Source organism: Ciona intestinalis, chromosome 14 (genome assembly GCF_000224145.3).
Source record: "Ciona intestinalis chromosome 14, KH, whole genome shotgun sequence".
Classification (NCBI taxonomy): Eukaryota; Metazoa; Chordata; class Ascidiacea; order Phlebobranchia; family Cionidae; genus Ciona; species Ciona intestinalis.
Window position 1 is genome coordinate 3,574,868 of NC_020179.2, and position 11,348 is coordinate 3,586,215.

The 11,348-nt window shown below is 36.0% G+C and overlaps 4 protein-coding genes across 4 annotated transcripts; all 4 read right to left on the reverse strand.

Moving 5' to 3' along the window:
• Positions 1-3,770: 3,770 nt before the first annotated feature.
• Positions 3,771-7,088, reverse strand: LOC100182422 (transmembrane protein 33). Its single transcript, XM_002129426.5, has 6 exons — positions 6,908-7,088; positions 6,261-6,352; positions 5,562-5,749; positions 4,901-5,102; positions 4,452-4,535; positions 3,771-4,247 (listed from the first exon to the last, which is right to left on the reverse strand). The coding sequence occupies exons 1-6, from the start codon at positions 6,977-6,979 to the stop codon at positions 4,094-4,096; spliced, it is 792 nt and encodes a 263-aa protein (XP_002129462.1). The 5' UTR covers positions 6,980-7,088; the 3' UTR covers positions 3,771-4,093.
• Positions 7,027-8,397, reverse strand: LOC100184791. The gene has a single exon (XM_004226833.3). It carries the CDS (start codon positions 8,326-8,328, stop codon positions 7,393-7,395), a length of 936 nt encoding a protein of 311 aa, XP_004226881.1. The 5' UTR covers positions 8,329-8,397; the 3' UTR covers positions 7,027-7,392.
• Positions 8,398-8,399: 2 nt separating this feature from the next.
• Positions 8,400-9,617, reverse strand: LOC100187232 (RPA-interacting protein A-like). Its single transcript, XM_018814793.2, has one exon. It carries the CDS (start codon positions 9,566-9,568, stop codon positions 8,903-8,905), a length of 666 nt encoding a protein of 221 aa, XP_018670338.1. The 5' UTR covers positions 9,569-9,617; the 3' UTR covers positions 8,400-8,902.
• A 5-nt stretch (positions 9,618-9,622) lies between these two features.
• Positions 9,623-10,717, reverse strand: LOC100187186 (meiotic nuclear division protein 1 homolog). Its single transcript, XM_026837548.1, has one exon. It carries the CDS (start codon positions 10,434-10,436, stop codon positions 9,819-9,821), a length of 618 nt encoding a protein of 205 aa, XP_026693349.1. The 5' UTR covers positions 10,437-10,717; the 3' UTR covers positions 9,623-9,818.
• Positions 10,718-11,348: the final 631 nt, after the last annotated feature.

An 11,348-nucleotide genomic window follows, 5' to 3' on the forward strand; every position in this document is an offset into this window, starting at 1 on the left:
AGTGATACTTCTCTCGCCAACAATCGACCGTCCACATGTCCATTGTTTACGCACGCCGCGTTGAACCAAGGCGGCTCTTCGGTCGCGACCATCAAGTACATGCGCATAGCAGTTTGTTTATGCAGAGTAACCAGCACATTAACTCGGCGGGGGCGGATTTAAGTCTCGAAGCGCGTAATAATTACGATTGCAATGCACGGCGACGTATTAAACCACGCTGTGTTTACTTTCAACTGCTGTTGCAATGACTTGCGGGTAGGGCCTAGTGTAAACAGCAATATTTAATACCAAGATATTTACAAGTTAAAGTGCGCGGCTGCTGCACAATTACTGCGCTGTACAACTCATGACATCCAAATGTTTACGCGAGCCCTACCAGCACCCGCTAATACAGAGCCGCTAAGTGATGGTGCATCGTGCATTTAGTTTACATTGCGAAGGCTTACACAACAAGCAGGCCCTATCTATGTAACTGGAGCTCGCCGTCTGGCGCGGAATGTTTTCGAAATGTGCCTCAGTATCTGGCTAAGCCGCCGCTGAAGTTTTGGGTATCAGCGCTAATGTACGTTAAGCGGATCCGAGAAGGTTCGGTTTGTGTAACGTTTAAAATAAATGGCGTGTATTTGCCGACATGTGCTGTACGATCAAGATGGAGATAAAACGCAGTTAAATGTTCTGTCATTCGAGCATAATTTGTCTCCTGAATTATTCATTCAAACGGTTAAACTTGAAAGGAGCATTTGTGGACAAAACATCCCGTAATCAACTCATTATGAAGATATTGCCACCTTTAATATGGGAGTCCAAATGGCTTGCATTTTTGTTGCTATTTTTGCACCAGATTTCAATCCGATGGTATTCTTTAGCGTTATGTATTTTTAAAATGAAAATTTTAAAGAGCGGCTGAAACTGTGCTATCAAAACTTATAATTTTCCGCGGTCGGTTAGGACTTAGAGAGAAAACACTCGGCTGGCTGCGGAAATAGAAACAAAAATCTCTTGCTTACCGATTAACAAAACAGATACATACACACAGAACAACATCTAATATCGGTGCCAGTTACATAAGGGGCATAACATATTTCGAATCGCATGTACCTGTTGTGTATAGATGCGAATCTCGGCCCAAATTCATTTTCTCGGTCGGTCCCTTTCTCCTGCGGCGCTTGCGGTCGTGTGTTATGGAATGTCGAAGTCGAAATATAAAGATCGGCCTGTCTAAACACGAACCCAGCACCCGTCTAGTGACCTTTATCCAAAGGTAGCATCGCTTTTATCCAAATGCAGCATCGCTTTTATCCAAATTAGATAAACATATTCGAACGGCTATGTTTTAATGTCAAAAATGCTATCATAATTTACAGAAAACCGGTTTTTAAAAGGCGACCTACATCTTTCGCTGTTTTTCAAGAATCTTCTTGGAGTTTGGACTGAGGTTCTAACATCGGGCGACGACAGATATAATCTTGAACCTTATTAAGTTTGGACGAGAATTCGATTGGTACCAAAGTTTTTGTTTGTTATGATTTTCGACGTTTCGCAATTAAGAAGTGCTCGCTGTTATAAACATAGCAGTCGCGAGTCGAAACTGGCGCTCTGCTCGGGTCCCGACACCGAAAAAGACAAAGTAAAGATGAGAAACCTTAGCACATAATATTCATAAATTTCGAACTATTAACAACGCCATTTCAGAGTCGTGGGGCTGCGGATCTATAATTCAATCTTCTTTGTTTACTGCAAAACGAGAGAATAAAAACATTTACCATTTTGCCCTAACCTGCTACATTTCATTTATTTGTGACCTAGATATTGCGTATTTTTAAACATAAGCTCATTTGTATACAGAGTACCATTGATAAGCGATTTATGTATTTTTGTATTTACACCTTACCGTTAACCCGCAGGGTTCAAAAAGCTAAACCAGATGTTTCAATTTGATAAGAATCCCAAAGAGTGGCATTCGTGAGTCTTGAGACAACTTTTAAGTTGTTTTTGAATTTTGTTTAACATTTTTTGCTATTCTTGAGAATTGGGTCACGGGAAACTTTCAAAGTTACATTTAAAACGCAATAAAATATAAGGCTCAATTCCCATTAATTAAAGTGGCAGCACTGGGTTTGGAAACACTGCCGTTATAAAAAGATAATTTATTTTGAGACAAACAGAATAATAATGATAATATCGAATAATCAAGTGGCAAGATTCAATGAAATTTAATTAGATTTATAGTTGTTGCTGCATGTGGTTTATTTGGCAACTCCATGTCCTATGTCATGTTGAACGACCTTTTTAGATTGACCACGAAATAAACGATGTGGCATGCCCGAGCCCGAATATAACTACACTAAGCAGTTATAGAAGCCATTTTAGTTTCAAAACGCTGATTACGGTTTTAGAATAACAACTTCGTAAATTGAGGTATTTTGACAGCGAAAATCCGATTCGAAAATGATTGAGGTTATGCGAAAATATTTTTAGTTATGCAAAGTTAATTTAAGATATAACTGCGCTTTATGGCCGGTTATTTAAAAATAGGCGTTAAAGCAATGAGAAAGTCTTGTCGTCGCATATTTCAACCGTTCTATTAAGTTTCACCGTTAAAATTATGGGATATAGCGACTATTCTTAGCACTTTCGTAGAACGCGGTGTTCTGAAATCAATTTGTCGTTGTCGAATTGAAATTACCGAAAACTTATATCTGATTAGAATGTGAACTTAACATCATACCGTTTATAAACACTATTTCAGTGTATCACTCAATACATGGTTTATCTCTGTGCTTTGTGGAGTCTTGTACACTGACTCATAGCGACGTAAATCTAGTAAAGTAATTCTAATCTCACTAACTGACAAAGCTATACAATATTTTACTGTACCGCTTTAACCGACAAGCAGCTTAGTCAAAAAACCTTTGTGAAAAATATACTCGGACACACAATAACCTATATCGCGCCTTTATTGTAGACTGAAAACAGGTTATAAATACGACCAACAAACGAACGAATAAATATGAAGCACATAAAACATTTTTTTGTTATTTTTAAACCAGATGTAGTTGTTTGTTTTACGTTGTTATTTAAGCTGATTTAAAACGTAGGTACTTACAGGACACAGCGTCTGATAAAACAAGCGCTTTACTGCCACCTAGAGGCCAGTTGAAATTTAACGTTAAGGTTTTACTTCAAAAATAATTTGCTCTCAATTTCTGCTTTTTTACACAATAAATAGCTAAAACCTAAACAAAACGACTTATTAGTCCACACAAAGCTTTCACTTAAATTTCTTGTAAATTGCCGTTTTTAAAAATGTAGTTACTTATAGCACATCGACTTTGACCTATAATACTTCATACTGCACACCATGGCCGGCATACCTTGGTCTTTGTAATTGATGTTCTAACTATAGTAACTACCACAAAGATTTGAATTTCCTTCTCCCAACCTTCCGTTAGCTTTGGTATTGGTAGCAGTAAAGTAGGGACTCCAGGATTCCAGTTGAACAAATTTTCTTTGAACGGCGGTGTCCGTATTATAGGTTAAAGATAAAAACAGGTCCATATTTAGCCTGTTGGGCGGTTTAGGTAGTATGTTATGTTTACTTACTCATGGCCATGGGTAGTAAAACAAATTACCGTTTTTTACCCCCTATTTATCCTATAACATAACGCCTGGTAGTAACATAACCAATTTCAAACCATTTCTTAATCCTAATTGTTTATCAACTACAAATGCCTAAAAAGAACTTAGCAAAAGTAGAAAAATTGAATAGGTCAAATCCGACTTGATGTAGTATTTGCCTTAGGGTAACACAAACATGATGAACTTACCACAAATATATATTACGATTGTACCAATTTTACTGTATACCAACTATATTTATTGGTACACAGTGACTGAGAAATAATAAACAGCTCATTTGAACTAACTAGATATCGTTGTGCTACAAAATATTGTTTAAATGGGTGTATATATTCTTTGGAAAAATGCATGCAGCCTTATTTCACATTTTTCTCGTTCGTTCTTTAGTTGTAACCATGCACTGCAACATATTCTTATGTCAGATAAATTTTTGTGCTCAAAACATTGGAAAAAGCTATTGCTGTTGCTCTGGTTGTTGTTGTTGATATGGGGGAGCAAGCTTGGAAACGAAAGTGATTCCTTTCAGAAGGGATGAAGACAATATAGATGGACAGTTGGGGTTTCTGCTGAGTACTTCAGCTGACATTCTTAATTCGTAAAAGATGACTCTGTTTCGTAGTGTATGTTGGTAATGCTCATTACATGCAATGGGTGGTATACAATGGATACAATGACTACAAAGTAATGTTAACATAAAACATGTAAAGTAAATGTAGTTAAATTATTTTTAAAACCTAAAAAATATATCTTTTTTTGAAAAAATATTTTGATTTATAATATTGTTACATATACATTTTAAATGTATAGCTTACCTTGAGTAAGGGTTTCTGGTTGATAAGTAACGATAATGCACAAACTTGTAATATAAAAATGGTGCAAATACTGAAGCTCTTCCCCTAAAAAATAACAAGTTAAACCAAAGAATATTTTAACCATGATGAAGTTCTTCTGGTAAATTTTTGTTCCTTTTAGTGTCGTTTTCACTCGTCATATATTACTTGGTATAAAATGACCTGAATGGGACGCTAAAACTTTGATATGAACAAAAAAATAGTTCAAACTGTTATGCATACATCAAAAAGAAAGTAACCTCTCCAAACCTTTTTTTTACAAAATTACATAAGCGGTAGCCTATAGGTGGGCATACGGCGTGTAAAACAAAACCCATGTGGTGTAACGACTGCTGTTGCCATGCAACGTAAGAATAAAGCAAGTACATTTATTTAAAAGTATAATTTTTTTTAGTTTAGAGGCCACTTACATTATCAGCATGGCTACAACTGTTGGCAAAATTAAGACTTCATTTAGTGCCACAAATCTGAACAAGGTGGCTTGGTGTTTCGCTACATGGTTGATCAGTTTACGGGCGAATGGGTAAGAGTTAGAACCATGCATGTCAATCATTTGGCGAGTGAAGCTAGAGGCATGTAGGAGAGCAAACACAGCTACGGGCATTAGGGCAACTGTGGATTGAATACAGTGAACCTTAAAGTAGGTGATATAGCCTAAATAGGTAAGGTACTATGATGAAATAGGCCAAGGACCCAAGATTTAGCCTTTTTTAGGCCATTACCTGCTCTATATCAGTAATATTCTGTGGTTGAGGTCATACAATGTGGCACGCCATGGGAATTAGAAATAGGAACAGAGTTGGTTCATTAACCCGACGGCCGATAACCAGGGTAAAAGTCAAGTTATTAGATTTCCGTTAGCGTCACGTCAATGACTTAAATGGTTCTAATACTTTTTAATCAATAAAATGTACAAGACATCAAACAAAAGTGTAGTTACTTATTGTGTTACTTCTGCTACCAGGTATAATGTAAATAATTTTTCACAGGCTCATGTGGCACGAAAAACGCACGTTTCGTCAAAAACCCTAAGTTTTTCATACCAGGTAAGCTGTTAAAAGGTATAGTTACTTGTTATTGGGTGACAGGTGAGAAAGATGAGAGAATAAATGAGATAATGAGCGCTGTCTTCTTGCAGAAGCATCGAGAAATGAACTCTTGTAAGTCGGAATTGCGGAACTCGTTGGTGAAGACGTAACGCACATACTACACCATTTGCTAACATGGCACGTTGAAAGTAATGGCCCATATCGAATGCACTGTGATTAATGTATTGAATAAAATAAAGGAACGGTTTGGTTGGAACACCTGCCGGTAAGCGTCTTCGTTTTCTTGTCCAACAACACACAAGCTGACAATGGTAAACGGTATCCTAAAATCTGTATCGCCTGGGCTAAAGACAGGCATATTTAATACTTAAACAAAAATTTTAAACGGGCAGGAAGTGTTTGAAACAGAACACCAACGTTATCAACGACTGCTGTTTCCTCTCAACAAAGGGTTAAATAAGTTACATTCATTCATATCTGAATGAATTTGGGTGGTTTGGTAGCATACTGTAAGCTGCACCACGTAAATATAAAAGAGTAAATAATAAATATACTATTATCCACAAAGTAACAAACATGGTAACTTGTAAGCTGGCATGAGGTATATTAACACTCTTGTTATAACGAATGTCATTTTTCGGCCACGCGAGGATCAAATGGTATAGTTACTTGTTTAATCTAGAAACATTCATTTAATCTAGAAACAGTTTTCACTACCAACCTGCAAAAGAACATGTACTGTATGCTGAGAAATATGGCGTAACACCTCATCACCCACATAGCTGTACCAATTCTTCTTGCAGCCATGAAATTCTGGAGATAAATTATTTAATTTCAACTAAAATATGGGGAAAAGGAAAAAAATGTGTAGACGGCTATTCTATTATTACTACAATTTTTATGGAAGTAATGTATTCTTGAAGGGTGTACAAAAAGCATAAGGATTTTACAAAACTCCACTTAAAAAAGGAATACAAAGAGAGCATTTGTACATAACATGCTTCTAGGCTGGAATTCACTGTGTACAGGGCAGTAAACATAGTCTGTTACATAGGAAAGTAAATAACAAAATATGCCCACCATAATAAACCCCCCAAATCAATAGTTAAGAGGTATAAACAAAATCTTATAATAAACTTAAAAACGGCAGCCTGGTTATTGGAGAAATGAACCAAATCTGGCAAATCTTTTTCAAAAGCCTTGCCCATATAGAATAGTAAGTATGGGGAGTATAGTAATATACCATTAAAATCAAGAAAAAGAGACTGGCAATTGGGGTAATGAGCCAAATCTGGTCTAGAGGCTTAAACCTAAACCTAAATGACTTCGCTCATATAGAAAAGTGTAACAATAAGTACATTAATATACCATTATGGAGCCAGTGTCTCTTGCTTCTTGTTCGGCAGCATCCTGCCTTCCTGCAGTACTTGACTCTGACATATCAGGTAAGAGGTTGTTTTTAAATTTAACACTACAGGCAGAAACCTTATATGTGAATTGCCAAAAAATGAAAATAACAGTGGTAACATATTGGCAGTGTTTTAGTGAACTTTGCAAGAATAAGAAACAGAAACAAATAAGCAGAACTGAAAAGAACACTGAAAATGAAACCGTACACTCACTTATGAAAAATCAACAAAATAAATTATCTGTACATATATTATATAAACTTTGCTTGTAAAAAAAAGGGAAAATAAACTAAGAAAAAAATTAGTTACATTTTATGAAATAAGGGGGCGTGAAATAATTTCCAAAAAAGGAATTACAGATATTGTTTTCTAAATTGTTCTGTGTAGAAGTATTTTTTATGCATTCATGAATTAAATGGTTTAGAAAACATTGTTCAAGCTAGCTTAAAAAAGCTCAAGAAAGTCTTTGGCTACATATAGTGTACGTTTTCGCTTTAAGGGTCGGGAAGATTTGATTTTAATTGGAATCGGAGAAGGGATGCAGAGAAGAGAATCCTTGTCATCCAAAGAAGTTTGATCATCTGATGATGAATTTGGCTCCTTGGGTACTGGATTCTGATCTTTGGAGTTTTTGATTGATTTGGTAGGCAAAGGGTTTTGGTCCGGTAAAATTTGACCATCTGATAAAGAATTTGACTTCTCTGATGTTGAATTCTGATCTTTGAAGAACTTTTTGACTGATTTGAATAAAAGGGGGTTCTGGTCCGGTGGAGTGCCAATTAGTGATGGTGCTTGTGGACTTTTAATTGGAGAAAGACCAGGACTTGATGTAAGTGAGCTAGCAACTATTTCTTCACTGTTAATGGTCCCTTTTGTGCTGTATATCTTCAATTCCAAACTACCTTCATCAGGACTGCTAGTAATCGAAGATAAATCCAGATTTTCTATCAAAGCTTTTTTTGCTTTGGGAACTGGGCCAACTTGGGGACTGCTGGTTCTTAAGGATGATTTTGCTGGAAGAATAATTGTTTTTTTAGGCTTATTTGCAGGAGTGTAAGTTTTGGGGGGTAGTTTTTGCAGTTTATTAAAAGGAGACAACCATGGTGGATCCTCAACAACAGCTTTCTTCTTTGGGATCCAATCTTCTGAATCATCAAATATACATAATGGAGTACTTGCTGCAGCTATACCAACACCAAATGAAAAATCCCTTGTTTTTTCAATTGAGCTCTCTGTAGTTTCATTGTCACTTATCAGCAAGCTGTTAGTAGAAGATCCACTGCCAGAGATAGACATTTTTTTCATAGGAGAAGGTTCTTTCCATCTTTTCATTGCCCGCTTATACAACTTTAAACTATTTACAAGGTTGTTTTCTGTCATTATGAATTTACTTCGGCGGGAAAAAATGTTGATAACAAAACCTATGAAAAAACTTTACTATACTTTTTTGATTCTGTTGAAAAACGATTGGTTAGGGCGTTTGGCTATAAAATGTGGGCATACCCAATAACATATTGGCCTTTTTCGATAGGTGCAGTACCTGCTATACCCGAAATAGAAGTTCCAACTATTATTACTGCATTTAAACTGATAGTTGTATAAAAAATGATTTTGTGCTCAACAAAAAAAAATTGAAACACACATAATAATAGGAAAATCAGAACAGCATTTTATGGCAAGATAGCAAAAACAATTCAGATTCAATGGATAATGTTACTAAAGCACATTCGGTTTGTTATAGTACTAAGCAACTATTTTAAAATGACCAGTTACTTAGATTTTATAGGTTAGCATGATAACAGCATGCTTTGAAGAGGTATATTAAAAGAACTAACGTCGCAAATAACATTTTGACTGTCTGGGTCCTCGATTTTATACTTGCTGAAAAATTCCCATATATATATATATATATATATGGTTACAGTTCTGTTGAAGAGTATGCACAGTATTAAGCCTAAACCACAATGTACATGAAATCACATGCAAGACAAGTCAAAATCAGATTTGTTTGGAGGAACTTTGTTTTGACTTTGAATGAAGGCTTGCAGTGACAGTTGTTAAAGTGAGAGGTTACGCCTTCCTCCAAGCTCTGTTTAACATGAGAAAGAGTAATGGCATCTTGTCGCAAGTTGATGTTTACACCACATCTGCATTTTAAATGGTTTATTTGCACTTCAAGGTGATTTACACAACATATAGGGCAAATGACTTGGTTCTCCCCGTTTTCTATGATAGCTTCATGGTTTTCAACTTCAATTTTCATTTGTTGATTCTCAGATTGAAAGATGAGTTCAGCCTCCCATTCAAGAAGCTCCTGCTTAATTTCTTCCATTGTTTTAACGACATCTTCAAATGTTATAGGTCCGGTGAAAGGAGTCAAACACTCTTCCTGCATCTTTTGAAGCTCCTGGTTCATAACAGTTTCTAAGGAGTCTTCTTCAGTGGTTTCGTCAATTACAATATTTCGGTATTTGTCAAGTAGTTTGGACCTGCTCTTATGAAATCTTTCCGCACATCTTCGCTTATATGTCTCCTTCCACGCGCCTCCGGATGCAGGAGAGCCAACCTTGTACATTGCTTTACGTTTTGCGACGGAATCTGGAGTAACAGGGTGAGACATGATGGATCAATTTTCGTATTTTACCTTTCCAATGGTAACAATTAAAAAAAATTCTGAAATATATATATATATTGGTTATGCAGACAATGCAGTTCTGTGATATCAGCTGCATGCACAGAAAGATTAGAACAAAAACGAACATATAAAAACAACATAAAATAACAAAAGAACAAGTAAAATGCAGCGTTGGACAATACATAATTATATCAATTGCGGTTAACAGTGAATATTTTAACTTTTTTTAAGAGTACTATTCAACATAATCCAGTTCCTCTGGTATTTCAAATTGTTTATTAATAACTGCTTCATCAATTGGAAATTTTCTTTTTATCCAAGATTTCAGATTAAACATGTTGTCTGTCCATCTGTTTGCAGATTCTTTGGCGATTTGAGTTTCATCTGTGATGGCATTTACCACTTCAGGGTCACATTCTTTGTATTTTGCGATCTCTAGTTGGAGGTTGGCCTTTTCTTTTTCAAGTTTAGCAAGTTCCTGCAGAAGTTCTTCCCTGCCTTTGGAGTCTTTTCTTGTCTCTTCTGCTTCTGCAAGGCCTCTGTTGGTGGAAGCTAATTTTTTTGTAAAATTTTGCAGTTCATCGTTAAGCTTTTTTGTCTTTTTTAATCTGTCGTTAAGAGCTTGACTAGAAAATGTCCAGTAGTAACTGCTGGAGCCTACTTTTTCGCAGTTTACTAGATCATCATCGACAAGACCCTGTAATACTTCTTTTACAGACATCGGAGTAATGCCTTTCAGTTTTGGGGCAAGTTTTTCTATCTCTTTTAAGTGAAAAAACTCGTTTTTCTCAGTGAAAATTTCCAACATTCTTGTGCGCTTTTCCTCAAGGCTCAAACCACGCTTTTTTGACATGTTCCTGAAATGTAACGTTGCCTTCTCTGCGTTTTAAAAATATAAATATAGATTTCGAGCTATACAAAACAAACGATAAATTCCCCGCCAAATCCGAAAAAAGTTTGCCAGGAAACAAATCTCACCAAGGGACGAACGGTTTTCTCGAAATTCTTTTAAAACGTAATGAACAGGACTCAGGAGCTAAAACGGTGCATGAAAAAAAATCCGGCAGGCATGACTTTTTATAAGATGTCTGTACGTTGTGCAGTGCCGCTGTATGTTGCCTTTTTCTAACTGCAAAAGCTCGACAGGGGGCATCGCAACATCGAGCCGGTGAGCATATTCTGATTGCAGTAAGCGAGGAACGATGTACATGCATTGGTTCTCTTGTGCCGTGCGTAAAAAAAACCGATTTGTATATTATTAGAACGTTGTACATTTTTTTCTGGGATTATGTTACAGACAGCAGTGAAATATTCTTCTTACATTATATAGAGAGTAAATTACAGTACAGTATTCGGTAGTTGCTTAAATAAAGCAAAAGGCTATGTTTAGGTTTAGTATGCATAAAGTATATTTTTGAGTTTTGATTCTAAATTGTTTGTATTATTAATCAACAAAATAAATGCATAAATAAGGAATGTATCTTCAAAATCTTGTTCAAAATAATGGTAGGGTATGTAAATTAAACATTTCTGTTAGTTCTTGCTGCATTTGCAGTCAAGGTGCTAAAATCAGCGCAATCTACATGTTACAGAATAAGTTTGTGTGACTACTTTTCACTTTGTGGCTTATTAGGGGTGCAAATTTTTACACTTAAGGTTACCTACATTTGTTCTTTGCCATACATATAGATGCAGCATATATTAATCTGTTCAGGGTTGGCCTGCAGAATATGACAGTTGCACGGGTGATTTTGTTTTCAAACTT

Bases quoted from the DNA above. Each gene is read 5' to 3' on its own strand.
- LOC100182422 (XM_002129426.5), bottom strand. From the start codon at position 6,979: ATGTCAGAGTCAAGTACTGCAGGAAGGCAGGATGCTGCCGAACAAGAA. The intron at 6,353-6,907 runs GTATATTAATGT...ATTTATCTCCAG, and splicing joins GAGACACTGGCTCCATAATG to AATTTCATGGCTGCAAGAAG. The intron at 4,248-4,451 runs GTAAGCTATACA...ACTACGAAACAG, and splicing joins ACCAGAAACCCTTACTCAAG to AGTCATCTTTTACGAATTAA.
- LOC100187232 (XM_018814793.2), bottom strand. From the start codon at position 9,568: ATGTCTCACCCTGTTACTCCAGATTCCGTCGCAAAACGTAAAGCAATG.
- LOC100184791 (XM_004226833.3), bottom strand. From the start codon at position 8,328: ATGACAGAAAACAACCTTGTAAATAGTTTAAAGTTGTATAAGCGGGCA.
- LOC100187186 (XM_026837548.1), bottom strand. From the start codon at position 10,436: ATGTCAAAAAAGCGTGGTTTGAGCCTTGAGGAAAAGCGCACAAGAATG.